The sequence below is a fragment of the Gopherus evgoodei genome, chromosome 8 (assembly GCF_007399415.2).
Source record: "Gopherus evgoodei ecotype Sinaloan lineage chromosome 8, rGopEvg1_v1.p, whole genome shotgun sequence".
NCBI classification, from domain to species: Eukaryota; Metazoa; Chordata; order Testudines; family Testudinidae; genus Gopherus; species Gopherus evgoodei.
Genome location: NC_044329.1, coordinates 107,336,955 through 107,357,633, shown reverse-complemented (window position 1 = coordinate 107,357,633; position 20,679 = coordinate 107,336,955). Strand labels below are relative to the sequence as shown.

Genomic DNA, 20,679 nt, shown 5'->3' with positions numbered 1-20,679 from the left:
CCACATTGTGTCACAATGCTATGATTCCCCGTGAACACACACACAAGCCCACACATGCCCACGTGGCACTGGAGTGGGTATTGCCTTTGATTTGGAGCGTGCGGGGGACGTTGACAGGCAGCTGGGGTGAATAAGGCAGACAGGTTTCCAAGTGATCAGACACGATGACATCAAGCAGATCGGACAAACTGGATTTGGCAGAGACCCCTGAGCATGGGCTTAATGTTCAGCTAACTGAACGTGAATCTCCATGTCATTCTCTCCTCTGACATGTCAGTATGTTGTCCCTTCTCATCCACCGCTACATCCCATCACACGGCTGCATAAGCTGCCACATCAGCCTTTATAAGATCTGAAGAACGATACCCTGTCCTAGGGAGGGGGCTCATCATCATAATACAAAATTTGCTATCCCAGCCCATCGAGTTCAGATTCCTGCTACAACCCTACTTTGGATGAAAGGTAAAATAAGCACAACACACCTGTGACTGGGAGGTAGTAATTCCTTCCTGACCCCCAAGCTGGCCAGGAAATGACCTGAAGCATGGATATGTCATTCTAGAATCTTAGCTTCTCCCGGCAATTGCACCAGATACAGGAGAAAGTATATCCCCATCATGCTCAGAAGCCAGGCTTAACACAGACCATGCCAAAGTATTAAAAAGAAAGAGGCACTCTGTCTGTTTGTGGTACACAGGATCCACTCAGCACGGTGGCCTGCAAGATGATTAAAAAGCCTTCTTCTGGGCAGGAAGTGGGGTGGAAATCTGATAAGCTTCCACTCCCCTCTCTTTATGTGCTGCTGTGAATTTTCAAAGCCCTGAAGGCTTCTTACCACCCTGCTGCTCCTACCCGCAGCTCTGCTTCGGAAAGCGGCAAGTTCCAAAGCAACGGGGGCCAACCTCGCCTCTTTTCTCCCATCAGCAAGGAGCTGGGGAAACTGAACGTCCCCTTGCCCTGAATCTAAATTCGATGGATGTTCTTTTGGGTACCGAGCCACTGCCCCGGCTGCCACTGCACCCCGGCGAGGCCAAAACACCAACACCAGGCATGTTCCACGCTGAGCCACATCTCCTCTGACCCTTATGGAGCTGCATAAATAACTCGCCTGTCTGCTCCTCAAGCCGTCCCATCTCGGCTCTTAACCGAGCTGCTCCCTAGAATGATGGAGCGTCGTTTGCCACGAGGGCAGGGACATCTGGAGCTAAATGAGCCTCCCTCACTCTCCATCCTCATTAGAAGAAAGAGGAGCCTTCCCAGTAGAAGACAAGGGGAAGATTTCTCGAGCCAGAGGCACACAGGGCCATTCAGCTATAACGAATCTGGTGTCAGATAGGCTTGCATGATGCTTAACAGGCTTTCCCTTCAGCTGATCTTCGCTGCACGGATAAAATTGCCTCTCTGACGGCTCATTAGCCATCGCTGAGACATTAAACTCCTTCCCCAGCTCCAATCAGACCCTTCTGAAAAAGAGCTAATCTGACTTCCAAAGATTCCCAGCAGCACCAACCCTGCACTTCCAGACACTCAGCTTTAAATCACGACTGAGGATACTGGAGCGGGGAAATGAGGTTGGCTGTCAATGCGGAACGGGGTTGCTTATTGGAGAGGCATCATGTTATGGAGCAGAGCGATAATGGGCCCCCTCTTATCTAGCCCAGTGAGGCCCCGATCTTGGTTGTGACCTCTAGGTGCAAATGTAAATAACAATAATCCATTATTATAATTCCAGCCACAAAGACGGTGATTAATTCTAAAATCCAGGCTTGCTGCTTTTGTCACTGTGTTAACCAGAGTCCCGATACAGAACAAAACCTTCTGAATGGTTGCTCTATCACAGTTAAAGTGACACAGGCTGGTGCTGCCATAATCCTACATTATAGGATTTGTTTTGACTAGAGTGAGCGACTCAGGGCTACTCTACTCAAGAAAATGAATCCAAATTAACTTTTAAAAGGGATTTGTTAAACCACAATAAATCCCTGTGTGGACACTGATACAGAATTAAGGTGGCCTTAATTTAATTCGCTTTGGAGGACAAGCCCTCATATATAGTGACTTTGATTCCAAAATACTTTCCAAACTTCACAACCTAACTGGACAATCTACACTAGAAGAATCACGTTCCCCTCTACAGAAATGCAGCCATAACTAAGGTGGAGCTTAGCAACGGCTTAGCAGCACTCAGGAACACTACAATAATACGTGAGGCCACGGAGTGAAGAGAACTGTATCCATCTGAAACCCTGGGAAGGATACGAGTACTCAGAATTTAATTACCTTAACTGATATTTGGCCAGGACCCTGGTGTTAGGAGCGACTTGCAGCCATACAATAGTTTAGCACCTTAATTTTAACTTTACTGGGACGTTTTACTTGAAACCTACCTAGGGTTGTGCTTTAAATGCTCAAGGAGAATGTTTTCCACACACTGCAGTGATTGCTTCAAAACACGGAAACCATGTGGGACAATGTGGGGAAAGACATTAAAATGAGAGAAATCCAAAAGCACACACAATTATGGAAACAGAATTCTAAGCAGTCTTTGTATCTTCCCTGCCAGAAGTCTGCCTATGTGCCACTAGTGCCAGCTAATTACATTCTTTCATTATTAATCAGTCCTTTGAAATTGTGGAAAGGAATAATTCAAGTCAACAGTATTAATACAATGAATTATTATTAATTATTATTATTATTATTAAATCCCATTTTGGCAGCTTACTATTAACAGCATGACCCCTTCCTCTTTAAGTCTTTTTTTTTTTTAAAACACCACTTAAAATGAATGGCAGGACAGCAGCTGCAAACTATACATGGTGTTAATTTTGGAAGGAGATAGGAAAAGACAAAAAAAAACCCTCCTTGTTTTCTCAGCTGGCTGTTTTTATAATTGCATCACGCTGCGTCCAAATGGTTTTTTTTTCCCCTTTGTTATTGGGAAAGTATCCAATAGTTTTGTTTTGTTAATTGTGTTCTTTGGGAAAGGGCATGGAAGGCCCAGATCGTGTTTAGAAAGAACGACCTTCACATAGATGCTTAACTATGAACAAAGCTTGTTAGTTTCACCGACAGAATTTAAAAAGGTGCTCAGCGCTCTTTTACAAGCCTTAGGCCTGATCTACGCAGGTTTTGTACTGGCATCACTATGTAGGTTAAGGGTCTGATTTTCTATGGATATAGTTGTATCAGTACAACCCCTAGTCTGGCCGCAGTTAGACCAATGTAAAGGTCCTTCTACCAGTATAGCTTATTCCTCTTCCCATAAAGGAACAAGTCATTCCAGCATGAGGATCTTTATATTGGTATAACCGCCTCCACATTAGGGTAGTTGTACAGCTTTAACGATATTGGCATAGTACATCAGTACAAGGTGTGTGTGTGTGTAGCCAAGTTTTTAGCATTTAAACTGATCACAGCACCACTGTCCTTAGTAATCCTATACCCATGTTTTACACAACATAATTATGTGAGGCCTACAAACACCTCAACAAGGGTTAGGCAGCTGAGGGTGACCAGATGTCCCGATTTTATAGGGGCAATCCCAATGTTTGGGTCTTTTTCTTTATAGGCTCCTATTACCCCCCACCCACCCCGATTTTTCACATTTGCTGTCTGGTCACCCTAAGGCAGCTGGCATACGGATACCCCGGCCCCTACTGTCTCATTGTTCCTGTCCGTCTGCAACCATCTGTTGCCTCTTGCCTTACTCTTGGATTATAAACTCTTTTTGGGGGGGGGTTGTCTTTTTGTTCAGTTTGTACAGGCCCTAGCACAAATGGATCCTGGTCCATGAACTGTGCTCATAGATGCTACCACAATATAAATGATAATAATTCCTGTGTGAGAATGTCTCATAGCACTGTGTGACAGCAACCATTTCTGGGAAAGGAAGCGGGCACAGCAGATCAGCCAGGCCTCAGTCTAGCAACGCCCCAGCTTTGCTCAGCATTCCCCTCAAGCCCACAGAAAAGCTCCTCCACTGGGATAAGATATGAGCTGAGCAGTGGGCGGTAAAGTCCTTCCCGGCTACCAGATGTGCAAGGCCTCCTCGCTGAAGATAACAGAAGGGTCAGATGCCCTGATCACCACCCCTAGTAGCCTCGCTCCTTTGACATTGCTGCTGAGGGGCAAACCCTGCCTGTGTTTTTGCAGCCCCTGAGGGCACCCCGGCAGCAGGAGGGGTGTGGGGCCCCTGCCTGCGTGGATCTGAGCTCTGGCAGGTGCTCTCCACCCACCAACAAGCAGGGGGCAAAACCAGGGGACCCACTGCTAAGTGGATTTTCCTCTCTGCCCCTCACCAAGCGGCTGGTGGAGGTAGCGTCTGTGGAGCTGCTCCCCTGACTTAGTAGGGGGAGGCTATTTCCCTGATTCATTCTCTTTAGGTGGAAGTGCTGGCCCAAGGCACAGTTGCTGGCGAACCCATGGCAAGGTGTCCCCTTATCCCCCTCGTCAAGATCTTGCTCGTGGTTGGGAAGCTTGGCCCGACTGGAGCTGCCCCTTGGTGCTCAGAGGGCTGGGTTGTAATGGTACCATCCTGTCCCGAGCATGGCGCGGGGGGCAGGGGGGGCTGCAGAGCAGAGAAGGAGTTGGGAGCCCAAGTCACAATTCCTCACCTGCTCCCCCTTGCTCTGGAGAGGGAGTAAGTTACTTTCTCCCTTTTCATGGAGTAGTTCATCCCCCTGCCATGGACCCCGGCAGTTAAATTGGTCAGGGACTAAGGACGAGTGGTGGAGCTCAGACCTTTCACAATCTGTGCCCCCCCACACCCAGCAGTCACTCACAGGGAGCCGTATCAGATACATAACTCCAGCTCTTCCCCCCTCCAGGCTGGAGTCTCACTCTCAGCAGGGCCGAGGAAGGGGAAGAGAGCTTAGTTCCCTACCTGGGCATGGCAGGGCTGTGACCGTCTAACTCAACGTAACTGCACCCGCAAATCCACAGCCAGATTCGGCTACACTCACTGACGCTGAACAGACCTTTTCCTCCCTGGGAGCCAGTGGGATGGCTCAGAGAGCGAGGGCATAAAGGCAGTAAAATCTGGCCCTTTGAAAGTCTGGGGCTGCCATACAGACTCAGAGTCTGAGCTCCCCAGCGACCCGTCCTAGCTGCTACAGCGCTAACATGAACAACCAGATCCTGTGCTGGTGTAAATCCCTGCAGCTCCACTCAAGCCAAAGCAGCTCTGCAGATGGACATCAGCTGAGTACCCAGCCCTAAAAACCAAAGGAGTCAATGAAACCATGAGCCAGCCTTCCGGGCTAATTTCCATCCGATTTCCCCGAGCCAGCGGGAACGATTTCCACCCCCAGCTGCACCCAGTGCATTGCTTTATGGAGCAGCTAATCTCTTTCCCTGCCTGTCAATACAGCTGCCTGACTAGCCTTGCTGAACTGCGCCCTGCCTCGGCATTTGTGATTTTTGGATGACTCGGACGGCAGAGGAGAACCGCAAACAACATTTCTGAGAAAAGGTCGGTTTGTCAGCGATCGGTCAGCCCTCGCCAGAGAGCAGGAGAGATTACGCGCCCGTGGGGAGTTCTACTGCACATGGCAATATCGCGCGGGGAGGGGAAGCATGCGGGACCAACATGAGAGAGAATGAGACACCAGCACCCACCTCCTCTAGTCAGTATCAGCCTCAGGTCAGAGCGTTGCCTGAGTGAGCAGAATCCGTAAGGATGGGGCCCCATGACAATAACGCTGCCACGGGAATCGTACGACCTCTCAAATCTTCATGGGACTCCACTGTTCAGCTGCCCAGGGGCTGAGTCCAAAGAGGAATTTCTGGAGCGGGGCTTAATTCTCTGTAGCCAGCGATTCACGGGATGAGTTTTGCCCTTCTGTCTACATGTGATTTACCCTCAAACAGAGACGGCTCTACTCCTTCGTTGTCCTGAATCGCAGGAACATTTTACAGTCCAGGGGCCGTTTGCCAACTAGTCACTCTGTGTGTCAAGAAGCAAGAAGAAGAATTGGGGAGGGAGGGTAGGGAAAGGGCTGGGGGAAGAGCACCCAGCTCTGGGAAGGTGAGTGGAGAATGGGGGACTCTGGTACTTGGGAATGGTGGGGAATCCCTGGTATGCAGAGAGGGAGGAAGGTAGGCCCACACAGCCCCTCTCAATGGAGGGAAGAGAGTAATAAGGGTTCACGCAGCGCTCCTGCTAGGACAGGGAATGGAGAGCATGGGGCATGCACACACAGTTGCTGGTATTGGGGGTGGGGGAGAATGGGGGACCTTGGTATGCAAGGAGGGGGAACACAGAACCCCTGGCAGAGGGGAGATGGGGGGCATTGCAAGGAGAGGGGGTGGCACAGGAGCTTGTGGAGGGGGCAGAAACGAAAGGATGTAAAGAGCCGCTGGCTGTGCGACGAGCTCAGCCTACACAAACGACAAAGGATGCAACCTCTAGTTACTTTAACCAGGAGACGGCGAAGAGGTGACTTGATCACCGTCTACAGGTACCTCCCTAGGGAACAGGCTACCGATAATAGACAGCTCCTTAACGCAGCAGGGGAAAACCCTGTAACCAGACCCACCGGTGGAGAGCGGACGCCAGACGAATTCAGACTAGGAATCAGGTGCAAATATTTAAGCGTGAGGGGAATTAACCATTGTAACAGCTCATGTCGGGCTGTGATGGCTTCTCCCTCACTTGAATTCTTTAAACCAAAACTTGATTTCTTTCTGGATGCTCTGCTATAGCTGTCAGGCCCCAGGGGTCTCAACTCCCAATATGGACCTGGATTTCATCACACTCCAATCCTCCACTGGGGCTCAGTCAGCAGCTGGGACGGGGCCCATGACACCCGACCAGGGCACAAGCCCCAGCCCTCTGCTCTGATTGGGCAAGCTCCTGATTGGGCTGCAGCCCCTATTTAAGCCAGAAGAGGAACGAGGTAGTTGTCTGTACAGTTCAGTCTGCCATGGACCACTGGTCTAGTCCTGCCTTCTGATCCTGACCTCCCGGTGTCTGGAGTCTTAGTAACTGACTTGTGATCCCTGCCCTCTGGTTTGTCTCTGGTGTTCCAAGCAGGCCTGATTTCTGGTAGTTGGCTCCTGGACCCTCGGCCCGCTCCTAATGCTAACCCTAAAGCCAATCCCCTGGCCCCAATATGCTCCAAAAGAAGTGATGGGCTGAAAGCAGGCGTTTTTGCAGATTTTATGGCCTGTGTGATAGAGGAGGTCAGGCTAGATGATCGTAATTGTCCCTCCTGGCTTTAACATCTCTGAATTCTGCAGATTCCCCCCCGCCCCATTTTTTGACAAGCTGTAGTCTCAGCCTTCCCTCCCCACCCCCTTGATCCATTACCAGGGTATCCCTCAGCCCTACAAGGTCTGGCTCTTTGTAGAACACATCAAGCATCTTCTTCTGTTTATGTGCTTTCATTCCCTCGACTGGCTCCCCGGCCTTGTCACTCTCACTCAAACCCGTTCTATTGTTGAGTTCATAAAAAGGAAGAGCCCTCATAAGAAACAAATCAGTGTGGCATTTCCTTTTCACCCAGGCAGCTCCATCTTCTGAAATGCCAAAGCTACAAAGTGATTAACCTCAGCTTGTCAGAGTAATTAACTGGGGAAGTATTGACAATGGTGGGTAACTGTGAAAGGCTCCATCCTTTCAGCATATGTCTCCTCTGCAATTAGACACCTGCAGCTGGCCCGTGCCAGCTGACTCAGGCTTGCAGGGCTTGAGCTAAGGGGCTGTTTAAGTGCAGTGTAGTCACACCTCGCAGGGCTCAATGGATACGGACCCATATTCTCTTACTCTCAGCCAGAAAGAACGTCCACAAACCACCACAGCCAGTTCCTCGTCTCTGTATGTGAGGCTCCGGAGAGGGGTTCTGAACGTGAGAACATTCTGCTGGTTCCTGGAGGCCTGTCAATAACTCTCTCTGAATCCCAGCGGGTTTCTGCAGGACGGCACATGCTTCTGCGGCATTGGCTAGGACACGGTGGTGCAGGTGGAAAATAGCTGGCAACTGGACCACTGAAAAAACCCAGGAACAGCCCAGTACAGAGTGGTTCTGGGATGACTGTCACAGGAAAAGCTTTCGGGAAGCAAAAGAATAAGTGGTCATAGAAGCTGGTTGAGAAAACCCTAATGAAACATTGTATCAACGGAATTGGCCTATTCATGTAGATCGAACTGTTTTGCAGAGATAATTTGATGAAGCTATGGTGGAACATAGACAGGGCTGCTACAGAGCCCCGGCTGCCAGCCAGGATTCGGTCAGATGACCCACTTGGCTCCTCGGTAGCCCGCCTGGCAGACTGACGGAGCTAAGACCACAGGAGCCTGGCTGCTCAGGTTCATTGTTCCCCCTATGTTTCCAGTATCTGTGGCTGCCCCAGGGTTGGGGACCTCAAGGCTTTGCCTTTCCACTGAGAATTTTGATGTTTTTGACTTTCATTCTGAATCAGAACAAAACCGAATTTTTAAACTACCAAGATTGTCCCCAAAACTAAATGACCAGCTTTAACTTGCCTTGCAACAGACCCCCTCTGGCCCAACGCCCTCCTGCACTCCCAAAATGAAAAACAAGAACCTGAAACTGTAAGTCACCCAGCAACCCTACCACCAAGCAGAGTTTTAGCCCCACAAAGAGAGATGTGCAAGAGACACCCTGTAGTCCATTAGAGACTTCGCTGCTGCCACCGAGCTCACGTGGAAAGCACGCAGATGATGAACAAAAGCTAGCTAGATATTTTGTGCTAAAGGAAGAGCTGGAGAGCCCAGCTGAAGGTTCGCAATAACGGGGGCCAAAAGTTAGGCTCCTAAATCCACATTTAGGCATCTAAATAAGCAGCCTGATTGTTTGAAGGTCCAAGCACCCACTGCTGGAAGCAACTGCTGGCCAGTGCCGGCTCCAGGCCACAGCGCGCCAAGCGCGTGCTTGGGGCTGCATGCCGCAGGGAGCGATCTGCCAGTTGCTGGGAGGGTGGCAGGTGGCTCTGGTGGAGCTGCCGCAGGCGTGGTTGCGGACGGTCCGCTGGTCCCGCGGCTCCGGTGGACCTCCCACAGACACGCCTGCAGTAGCTCCACCAGAGCTGCGGGACCATCGGACCCTCCGCAGAAACGCCTGCGGGAGGTCCACCGGAGCCGCGGGACCAGTGAGCAGCAGAGCGCCCCTTGCAGCGTGCCGCCGTGCTTGGGGCGGTGAAATTGCTAGAGCCAGCCCTGCTGCTGGCTGATCAGCACTTCTGAAAGTCAGGTTACCTCTTGATGCCAAAGGCTGTGATGTTAGCAGTCAGGTCTAGCGACTGGAGTAGAAGTCAGTAGCTAGCGTAAGGAGACCAGACTCAGAGCTGGGTTAGCTGGAGTACGGTAAGGCTGGATCCAGAGCGGGAGCAAGGCTGAGAACAAGAAGGCCCAGTACTAAAACCACAGTGGGTGAATGCTTAGAGCAGCCATTAGCCTAATGCTGCTGCTCGGCTTAAGAAGACGCCCGTTGGCAAGAGCGGCAGGTATTAAAGGTTGGGGCAGACTAAGCCTCCTCTAACCCAGGCTGTGGCCCTACCCATACTCCGCCCTGAGGCCCTGCCCCGAGGACTCAGCTCTGGCCAGGGTCCTGGAGCTTGGCTGGTGGCCAGGGGTGGCTTGGGCTGGCCAGTTGCTCCAGCCCGCCAGCAGCTTGAGGGTTGTGCTGCTGCTTGGGCCAGCTGATGGCCGCGCTGACAGTAGGGTTGCCAACCTCCTGGTTTCTCCGGGAGTCTCCCAGAATTGGGCTCTATCTCCCAGAGGCTACTGACGCCAAACCAGGAGATTTTACACCACTAACAGTCTGGTGACGCAGCTGGGCTAAGGAAGGCTCCCTGCTTGCCCTGGCCCTGCGCCACTCATGTGGCATCCCTGCAGCCTCTGCAGGGGAGGGCAGTGGTCTATGCGTGCTGCTCACGTCCTGAGCACCAACTCCACAGTTCCCGTTGGTCAGGAACTGTGGCCAATGGGACCTGCGGGGGCAGTGCCTACAGGCAGGGGCAGCATGCGGAGCCCTGTGGCCCCCCTCCCAGGTGCCTCAGGGACATGCTGGCTGCTTCTGGGAGCAGTGCGTGGAGCACCCTGGCCCCCTTATCTTGAGTAGCTCCTCGGTCAGTAGCACAATGGGGCTAAGGCCAGCTCCGTCCCCTTAGCTCCCATTGGCCGCAGTTCCCGGCCAATGGGAGCTGCGGAGTCAGCATTTGGGGAGCACACAGGGCAGGGATGTGCCAGTCACTTCTGGGAGCAGTGCAGGGTCAGGGCGGGCAGGGAGCCTGCCTTAGCCCCACTGCGCTGCTGACCAGGAGCTGCCCGAGGTAAGCCTGCCTGGCTGGCCCCTGCACCCCTCACCTCCTCCTGCACCCCAACCCCCTCTCCCAGCCCTAAGCCCCCTCCGGCACCCAAACTCCCTCCCAGAGCTTGCACCCTGCACTCTCTGCTGCACCCCAGCACCCTGCCCCAGGCTCAGTCCAGAACCCCCTCCCACACTCCAACCCCCTCGGCCCCAGCCCAGTATTGGCTAATGGAGATTCTCCTTTCACTCAGGGGGCTGTGCTGGGTGAGCAGAAGACCCTCAGTTCTCTCTCTGCTACCCTCACTTTACCCCCTTGGCCACAGTGGCATTGTCCAAGAGACAGAGAGCTCAGCAATCCCAAACAGCAGTCGAGAGGTTCATGCTGCAAGGGCTTTTATCCCCTCATTCAGGGAAGCAGCAGGAGCAGCTGCCTCCAGAACATCCAAACAGCCAGGGGCAGCTAGACGAGCATTTTTAGCTCAAGGGGGAGATCAGCTGTTCCCTCTGACACAGAACTCTCTCTATTCAAAGTGTTGATCAACCCCAGGTTAGGCCGAATCACATGTCGCTCAGTTGTGTGTGAATATGAGGCGGTGCTGTGATTCAACAATGAATGCAAGCTAGTCCTCCAGTGCTATCCCACAATCCTCCAGAAGCTACCTTTTGAGAAGATTATCTTCTGCTCTGCCTAGCCTCTTCAGCCAAACAGTGATCCTGGCTGGGAGCCACCTGCCAGTTAATATTGTCCTGCACCATCACTTCACAGAATATCAAGGTTGGAAGGGGCCTCAGGAGGTCATCTAGTCCAATCCCAGCTCAAAGCAGAACCAATCCCCAACTAAATCATGCCAGCCAGGGCTTTGTCAAGCTGGGCCTTCAAAACCTCTAAGGAAGGAGATTCCACCACCTTCCCAGGGAACCCATTCCAGTGCTTCACCACCCTCCTAGTGAAATAGTGTTTCCTAATATCCAACCTAGACCTCCCGCACTGCAACTTGGGACCATTGCTCCTTGTTCTGTCATCTGCCACCACTGAGAACAGCCGAGCTCCATCCTCTTTGGAATCCCCCTTCAGGCAGTTGAAAGCAGCTATCAAATCCCCCCTCACTCTTCTCTTCTGCAGACTAAACGATCCCAGTTCCCTCAGCCTCTCCTCATAAGTCATGTGCTCCAGCCCCCTGATCATTTTTGTTGCCCTCCACTGGACCCTTTCCATTTTTTCCACATCCTTCTTGTAGTGTCAGTTTGGGCCTTTCCTTTCATAATCCTCCAGGTGGCAAACAAGTTCCCCCAGCATGCTCTGTGACACCGCACCCAGCATGCCAGAGTTTGCAGCAGTGCTGGGACTCATTGGATGCATGCTCAGAAACCAAAGTGCTCAACACGTGGGAGTGCAAGGCCAGCTGAGAGGCACAGCCACTGTCCACGCATATGCATTGAGCCTGGATGCACTGCCTTGCATTAGCGTGCATTGCGTTAAGTTACCAAGACAGGCTCCATCAATTTAAGCGTCTGCCAGTCGTGCCCCTAAACTCTGGGACAGTCTCCCAAATGAAGAAATGGAAGCCCCATCAGTTAAGTCATTGGGAACTGGACTGGAGAATGAGGATGTCACTGGAGCTGTGCCACTCGACACGAGCTGAGGATTTCGTTCAATAATCCCGCACTGGTCTTTTCCATCCCAGATTCCTATGGCTTTCCCACCAAGGTAACTAAAATAGGAACCCTCAACTGCAGTGACTTAATTCAGATTCACAAGCCCATGACCCTCTGGAAAGCAGTAATGGCAAGGAAGACACGCCAAGGGCTGTGTTTCACTGGAAGGATGATCACTATGTCTCAAGATTCTTAAAGCTTCTCTTTGGAGAAGAAGGAAAAAAAATTAAAAATAAAAATCAAGCGTCGCTCACTTTATCGGAAAAGGAACCGCGTCCAAGAGCGCCATGTGGGCTTGGCAGCTGGGTTCAATACAACTGAACCATGGAGAGGACCGACTGCTATCTAGGGGGAAGTTTTTTATGGAATCCGGGTGCTCCATGAAGACGCTGAAAAGAGCAAGAGCCATCTGTATGGAAACAGCATTGCTGGTATGTGTCCATCAGACCAAATAATGAATCGCTGATATCGATCAGCGAACCCAATAAACTCCAATCCCTGATCTCCCCAAAGAAGGCAGATGAACCTAATTAGCATGTGTGATATTAACACCATAGTTACCCACAGGGGTAACGAGGATTAAATCTGCTGGATGGGCAATAAAGAGGGTTAGTTCACAAACTTTTTCCCTCTGGAAACTGGGTTAGGTTATAAGAACAACTGTTTGTGGTGGGCCACTTCCTAGTGGAGATTTGTCCTCATTGAAAAAGCCACATGTCCTTGTAGGCCACATGTAACCTAGGAGTGGAACAGCAGGGAATGTCAGAGGTCAGGGCTGGAGTGCATCATCACAGCTACGTACAGGAAGCTGGAGTAGCACCACTCCCCACACCCTGCTTGGCTTTAACGAGTGCTAAAAGTCCCCCACGTCCACAAAAGCACCAAATGTAGGGGGAAAGGATTCAACACACTGAGTTCATAGTGTCACTTCATTAAGCTGGTTGCAGGACAGAGCTGGCATATTTCCCTTGGCCTTTCCAATGAATATTAAAAAGAAGATGCAAAACTTCTTTAACAGAGAAAGTAATTATCCATGGAAACATGTTACTGATGATGTGCTAGAGTCTCCATCCCTTGGAGTCTTTACATCATGACAGGGTGATTAGCTAAAAGATATGCTGTGTTTCAAGACTGAGCTTGATAAGTTTATGGAGGGGATGGTATGAGGAGGTTGCCTACAAGGGCATATAGTCGATCTGTGACTGCTAGCAGCCGATATCTCCAATGGCCGATGATGGGACACTAGAGAGGGAGAATTCTTTCCCAGGCATCTCACTAGTGAGTCTTGCTCACATACTCAGGGTCTAATTGATTGCCAAATTTGGGACCAGGAAGGATTTCCTCTCAGCTCTGATTGGCAGAGACTCTAGGGAGGTTTCGCCTCTCTCTGCAGCATGGGTCAGTTTCAGGTTTAAACTAGTGTAAATGGTGGATTCTCTGTAGCTTGAAGTCTTTAAATCATGATGTGAGGAGTTCAGTAACTCAACCAGAGGCTAGGGGTCTATTACAGGAGTGGGTGGTTGAGGTTTTGTGGCCTGCGATGTGCAGGTCAGACTAGATGATCATGATGGTCCCTTCTGTCCTTAGAGTCTATGAGTAACCACAAGCCATTGGGGCTGGATGTGGGAATCCCTGGGTGAAGTTCTATGGCCTGTGTTATGCAGGAGACCAGATGAGATGATCACAATAGTTGTTATCTGAATGTAAGAACTACAGCCTACTTACCGATCCTGGTAGGAAAAATGTCTTCATTGTTAATGAGCATCTCGATCCATTCCATCAGCATACACATGTACTGGGGTGCTGATAGCTTGGTCGGCCTCTTGTATTTGTGATCATCCTGCCACCTGTATTCGTATTTGAGCCCACCGGACATGATGGGGCAGCTCTTCTCGGTGCAGAACTCCGACATTGTCCCATAGATAAGGTTTATCCTGTTGAAGAAGTCAACCACGTGCACCGCTATCCAGTCATTGATATTCTCCCCAGGTGGCAACTGGACCACAGTCTTCAAATCCAGCCCAGATTTGAGAGAGGCCTGGGCTTTCTTGTACAGCTCAAACCGCTGGGTTCCAGGCTCGAATTTCTTACGGGGGCGAAAGGTTTTGTCTTTGTTGAAAACTTGGCTGAGGCACAAAGCCATTCTGGGCTGGGGCAGCCAGGTTTAAAGGGGGCAGTGGCGCGTCCCAAGGCAGATTCCTAGCCTGAGAGCTTCAGGGTGGACATCGTGGGTTTCTGAAAGGAAAAGAGAAATAGTGAACGCGTTATTTATGAAGCCAACTGTAACAGGCTCTCCCTTACTGAAGCTGCTCACGACGAATTGGTGGCACATTCAAGAGACTAGATGGTCTTGTAGCTAAGGTATTGGATGTCAACTGAGGGAATCTGGGTTTGATTCCTGGCTCTACCCAGACTCCTTGTGTGACCATGACCTCAGTTTCTCTATGTGCAAAACGGAGCTAAAGGAAGGATTATTGTCTTGTCTATTTGGATGGTGAGGTCTTGGAGGCAGGGATGTATTTATAGCACCTAGGGCAATGGGGGACCCTGAGGCATCTCAGTGCTGCCATAATGCAAATGGCAATAAAAGTTTTGCTGGTGCTACCACGGCTGGCCTGGTGAGAAGCCTTGCGTGTGAAAGATGGCGGCACCTTATGTTGACAGCCTCTTCATAAATCAATATCCCTTGAGTAACAGCATGATCTTTGCAGGGAAAGGCTCTGCTCACACTGGTATTTCAAGGGCGACAGCTCTAAAGCAAAATAAAAAGCAGTAGCAGAAGCGTTCAAGGCAGCTTTCCTCCCTCCCCCTCCCCTGTCCAAGCATCGCTCGGATGGCTTGGTGTTGATTTCCTTTGTGGTTACACGGGAAGTCCCCCCGCCCCACCACAAAGAGCTTCCCAGCTCATAAAAGTGCTCCCTGTGACCTGCTCCTGCGGCCACCCTGGCAATTCTCCCAGGCTCTGAAGCGAGTACGGCTAGCTGGCCAGTCACTCCGCTCTATTACTTAGCAGAAAATGGAGTTTGTCTTCTGTTTCTTTAAAGCCCCTAAGGCACAAATCCCACGTACAATTGTGTCCTGAGGGAAATACCGTTGGAGTGTAACAATGTGATATAAAAGGAGAGACTCTCCTACCCATACAGCCGAAATGCAATGCAAACTAGTCACACACAGTCTACCTCCTCCTGCCACGTTGCTGGATTGCATCAGCCGCCATCTGCATCTTGCTTTAAAATAACAAAGCCGTGTCAGGTCTGACACCAGCTTTGGCCGCTAGTTCTGCATCTTTGCATCAGTAGAAGCAGGGTGCTCCCGGATGGGATGGCCAGGGGGTTATCTGGCGGTCACCCTGAACACTACTGTGAATTGTGGGAGTACGTGCCATTTAATAAACTGCTAATTATGCCCCTAGTTGCCTTCCTGAATTTACTACCATGGAAGCAGAGGGTCTGTGTTTCTCCTGGACTGAAATCCGTGTGTCGCTTTCAAAGAGCCAAAGGGCTCGCCAAACATCACCTATCAGCTAAAATACATTTTGCATCGTCCTGCAGTTCCCAGCATTAATACTATTAAGCACATGAGATCAGAGCTCCACTGTGCTAGGCGCTGCATGTCCATCAAGTGAGAGACAGTCCTTACCCTGAAAATCTACTTTGACAAGTCTGAGCAAGTGTGGGAGAGGAACAAAGGGCACAGAAAGCGGAAGTAACTTGCCCAAGGTCTCAAGCAGAAGAGACAAGAGCTCAGGCCACCTGAGTTCCAACCCAGTACCTGGTTCACTTGTCAGTCACAGACACACACACAGGTCCTTCCATCCCAAAGGATCCTAGAAGGTGGTTTGCAGACTCAATTACAACATACACTGGAATCACTTCAGCCACTAGAGAAGAGCAAATGCCTCTTGGGTAGAAATCCGCAGGTACTTGGGAGCCGGCTGCAGCAATAGACAGACAGTATGGCTAGAAATCAGTAGATTTGCAGGGGGAGATTTCCCCTGAGGGCAAGTTATCCAGACATCGGAGTATTAAATGTTGTCTCCAGTTGTTCCTGAGGGACAATAGCTGGTTGTTGTTGACGCTCATCTCTTCATTTTGGGTGCCCTGTGCCTCCGTCTGGACAGCTGCCTGCTGTTGCGTGAAAGCAAGGGTGAAATTCACCCCATGCAGAGGGCAGGACAGGACCCTCAGTCCCATTGGGGCATGGGGATTTTCTTGCCTCTGGCCAGGGGTAGCTGCTGCTCCACAGGAGAGGCCAAATGCTGCTCTCAGCCTAGCAGGGTGTCCAGCCTGTGTGCTGGAACAAGGGGGACTAGGAGCCACGGCTCCATCACTCTTTACCAGCTGTAAAGGCAAGCAATGGGGAGAGGGCAGAGATAAGTGCGCAGGGGGTGGCGTCTTGGGGGAAGAGGCAGTGCGAGGGTGGGGCTTCATGAGGAAGGGGACATGAGGGTGGGGCCACAGTTTGGGTACGGGTACGCCCCCCCCTTTAAAGGCGCTTTGGTCACTCCTGCTGTGGACTAAACAGCAGAAGTTGCCTCTTAGCATGGAAAACAGGGGTCAAGCCCTCCGAGACAGAATTCAGTGCCGCTCTATGACAGTGCTTGGGGGGGAAGCGGGGGCATCTGGGCGTGGTAGCAGGCCTTCTTAAACACTCCAGCAGCATCACGGCTTCCTGCCTAGCAGCACAGAACGGCCTGCGAGGGAGGCCGGTGGTTTGTAACCCAAAGCATCCACCCAGTTACTGAGCCTGGAACTAGTGCCGGATAAAGAATGAACATTATCTTGTACTTTCCTGCATGGCTGTCACATTTTCAAGGCGCACCCTGCTGATACCGATAAGCTTTCCATGACTGCAAGTTTTCTGGACATTTGGGTTACATCTACTTCTAAAACAGACTCCTGCCCCGCCCTCCCCCCATCCAGCAAAGTGCTGAAGCAAGTGTAACCCTTCTGCCCCTCTAGTTGGCAGCAACAAGGGCCGGGTTCAGTATCCAGGGGTTCCGTTTCAGTAACACAATGCATGACCGGCTCGAGCCCCCACCCAGTGACCTGGGACACTCACATACCACACTCCCCTGGGCACCTCTAGGAGGCAATACTTCCCCTCTCGCAAGCACGGAGTCTGAGTGTAGCAAAATCTTTTTTAATAAAGGAAGGAATCAATGTGGCATCCCATTGGAGAAACACCACAAACAGGGTTATAACACAAACCATAAACAAAAACCCACCTCCAAGTACGTTTGCCACTGTCCTTTTTCCGCTTAGGGTTTTAAGTCCAATCACCCCAAAGTCCAACAACCCAAAAGTCTCTGGTCAATGCCACCCCAGAGTTCGAGAGTCTATCTGTAGAGGTCCCTCCCCCCCAGCCTGGGTAGAAAGGGGCACCTTACGTGGTCCAGGGCCAACTGCCCTGCCTCTCCGTGGGTTCTGCTTCCGCCTTCTCCACGAACTGCTCCGCTTTACCAGCTGCTCCACTCTGCTCCTCCAGCCGTCCTCAGGAACTGCTCCGCTCCACCAGCTGCTCTGCTCCATGAGCTGTTCTGCAAAACTGCTCGGCTCTGCTCACTCTGTGGGCCGTGCCACCCGTCCCACAGCTACGCCGCTCTGCTGCCACCAGCTGTCCCATGATCCGCTCCAGCCGTCCCCGCAACTGCTCCACTCCACCAGCTGCTCTGTTCCACAGCATATCTTCAGGCTCCCCCACTAGTTAGCACAATGCTCAGTGCTCTCAGCTCAGTCATTTCAGCTCTTTTTGTGATTTCAACTCTTAGTGATCTCAGCTCTTAGTGGGGGAGCCCCAGTGCTAGTGCACCATTAGCCCAAAGGGCATTCAGCTCAGTAACCTGTATTTAGATTCTTGAGAGAATAAAAAAAACCAACTCTGACATTCCACAGTGGAGAGAGGAGGGGGTGCAACTGGTGCTTCTAGCTCCACAAGGAGACTGCACCACCAGGCACAGATACCTGTCCCCAGCCTCTCTCAATTCTCTGGGTTTTGGAACCCATGTCCCATGTCTAGCCAGTACTACTCAACTGAGGGTGAGCAATTTGTCACCAAGCAATCCCACAGCTTGGGAGTCTGGGATAGGGTGGGCGTACCTATGCAAATACACTCTCTGAACTTCTTTCCACCAGATGTCAGGGTAGAGCTTATCCTGACTCTGCTTACATCCTCCCCCCAGCCAAGAATTTGTCGTCCCGACAAATCACATTCCCTACTATACCAACTTATTGGTCCCCTCCAAAAGGCATTAGATAGCCCACTTTAGCTTTCACAAACCTGTGTGCTAAATGTATAGGCTCCTCACTAATCACCCCAGGTGCATCGTAAGTTAACCGTTTCACTGGTCTTATTACCCTGTCTCGCCTATTGAGAATCTCTGTTGCTATGGTAGGGGGGACATCCTCTTGAGTGACGGATGGGGAAGTTTCCTGTGAGTTCCCCTCGGGTACTGGCATAGGCCCCTGCATTTCTAGTTCTAACAGTGGAGGGTCGCAGGTGCTCTGGACATCCTCCCTCTGTATGTCACCACTGTCCAATAGTCTGTATAAGTCATTACACGGGGGTCCCACCAGTGGCTCAGGGATGTCAGGAATGGGCCTAAATACTTCTGCCATAGGGTTTAGGGCGGAAGAGGATGTGCTCTCTTCTGATTCAGCGGATCGAGACTGAAATCTTGTCTTCATCCCAGGATACACCATGGTTGTGTCTTCCTCCTCAGACTCACTCTCAGATGTGCTGAGTAGGGGTAGGTTAGCTGCAGGGAGCCGGCTGTCCACGTTGGAAGGCGGCTTTGGCACAGCACCTTTGTTCTGCCCAGTTGCCCGGTTATGGCCAATCTCATAAGGGCTGCCTACCAATTCCCCCACAGGGAGCAAAAGGTTTCTGTGCACGGTCTTGGTCTGCCCTGTACCCTCTTCAGGTTTGATCTTGTAGACCGGCAGGTCTCCTAGCTTTTCCATCACTAAGTAAGGTATTGCCTTCCATCTGTCAGCTATCTTGTGCTTGCCAGCAATACCCAAATTTCGCAGCAGGACTCTGTCCCCTGGCTGGAGTTCTTGCAGACGCACCCTAGCATCATATCGATGTTTGTTGCGGCCTGCATTCTTCTGAGCTGCAGATGTAGCTAAGTGATAAGCATCCCGCAGCTTTTCTCGTAGACGGGATAGATATTGCTGGTGAGTTTCATAGCTATCTCCATCCTCGGATACACCAAAGCACAGGTCTATGGGTAATCTTGGTTCTCGCCCAAACATTAAGAGATATGGGGTGACTCCCGTAGCGTCGTTCTTTGTGGCGTTGTAGGCGTGCACTAGAAATGCGACATGTTGGCTCCAGGTTGCCTTCTGCTCTGGCCGCAAAGTCCCTAACATATCTAAAAGGGTTCGGTTGAACCTCTCTGGCTGAGGGTCACCCTGTGGGTGATAAGGCGTTGTCCTTGACTTTTTAATTCCTGCTATCCTCAGCACCTCCTTCAGAAGGTGACTCTCAAAGTCTCGTCCCTGATCCGAGTGTATCCGGGCTGGGAATCCATAAACTGAGAAATATTTTTCCCATAGTACTCGAGCGACGGTAGTGGCCTTCTGATCACGTGTGGGATATGCCTGCGCATATCGCGTGTAATGGTCGGTCACTACTAGGATGTTCCCAATATTCCTCTTGTCCACTTCTAAAGACAAGAAATCAATGCAAACCAGCTCCAGAGGTCTGTTGCTGGTGATGTTCTTCAGATATGCAGCCCTCGTGGGCAGAGTTTTCCTTTGCACACATCGCGCGCAGGTCTCACATTTCCGGCGAACATCTTCAGCCATCCGTGGCCAATAGAATCTACTGCGGATAAGTTCCAGGGTCCTCTCCATCCCTAAATGTCCAAAGTCATCATGCAGGGCCCTCATGGCCAGGGCTCTGTAATCTTTTGGCAGCACTAGTTGATTCCGTTGCTTTTGTAGAGGGTCTGTGGTCGTGCGGTGTAGCACTCCCTGAATCAGTTTTAGTTTGGTCCATTCTCTCAATAGTAGTTTGCCCTCTGGGGTAGGTGGGACAACCTCAGCTGGGCCTCGCCCCTCTCTTTTGGCAAGTAGTGTATCACGAATGTCAGCATCTTGTAGTTGGGCCTCTTGCCAGTCAGCCGTATTGAGCATGGGCAAGGGAGATTGGTCCAAAGCAATATAGTTCACTGAAGCAGAAGGCACGCCTTCAGGGGGTAGGCCCAAAGCTTCAGCAACACATCCATGAAGGCTCTCAGGGGACTCCGGCTCTCGGCGACTCACACTGCAAATAGCTCTCACGCCATCCGTGGGTATCACAGCGACATCAGGTGCCTGCGGACGTCTGGACAAGGCATCTGCATCTACATTGCTCCTCCCTGATCGGTATTGAATGCTGAACTCATAGCTAGCCAAGGCGGCCACCCATCTCTGGCCTGTAGCATCCAATTTAGCACTTGTTAACACATAGGTCAGTGGGTTGTTGTCTGTCCACACCTGGAACTGAGCACCGTACAAGTAGTCTCGGAATTTCTCAGTGATGGCCCATTTCAAGGCTAAGAACTCCAGCTTGTGGATGGGGTAGCGAGTTTCACTGTCAGACAGTCCTCGGCTGGCAAAGGCTACCGGTTTGCGTTTGCCTTCCACTTCCTGATACAATACTGCTCCCAGACCCTCCAAACTGGCATCAGTATGCAGGATAAACGGTTTGCTTGGGTCAGCAAAGACTAGGACGGGAGCATGAGTTAAGCGAGTAATGATTTCTC

At 51.2% G+C, this 20,679-nt stretch overlaps 1 protein-coding gene across 10 annotated transcripts in view; it reads right to left on the bottom strand.

The window, feature by feature from the left end:
- The window catches only part of MOB3C (MOB kinase activator 3C), an 82,981-nt gene that overhangs the window by 24,755 nt on the left and 37,547 nt on the right, over positions 1–20,679 (bottom strand). For 6 of the 10 annotated variants that reach the window (XM_030572515.1, XM_030572512.1, XM_030572519.1 and 3 more), the window contains exon 2: positions 13,653–14,162. In XM_030572515.1, coding sequence (XP_030428375.1) covers positions 13,653–14,070 — 418 coding nt within the window. In that variant the 5' untranslated portion in view covers positions 14,071–14,162. Of the gene's footprint in view, positions 1–5,616; positions 8,049–12,272; positions 12,317–13,652; positions 14,163–15,106; positions 15,128–15,698; positions 16,612–20,679 lie in introns of those variants that run through there. The other 4 variants (XR_004001589.1, XM_030572513.1, XM_030572518.1 and 1 more) reach the window with 4 other exon arrangements.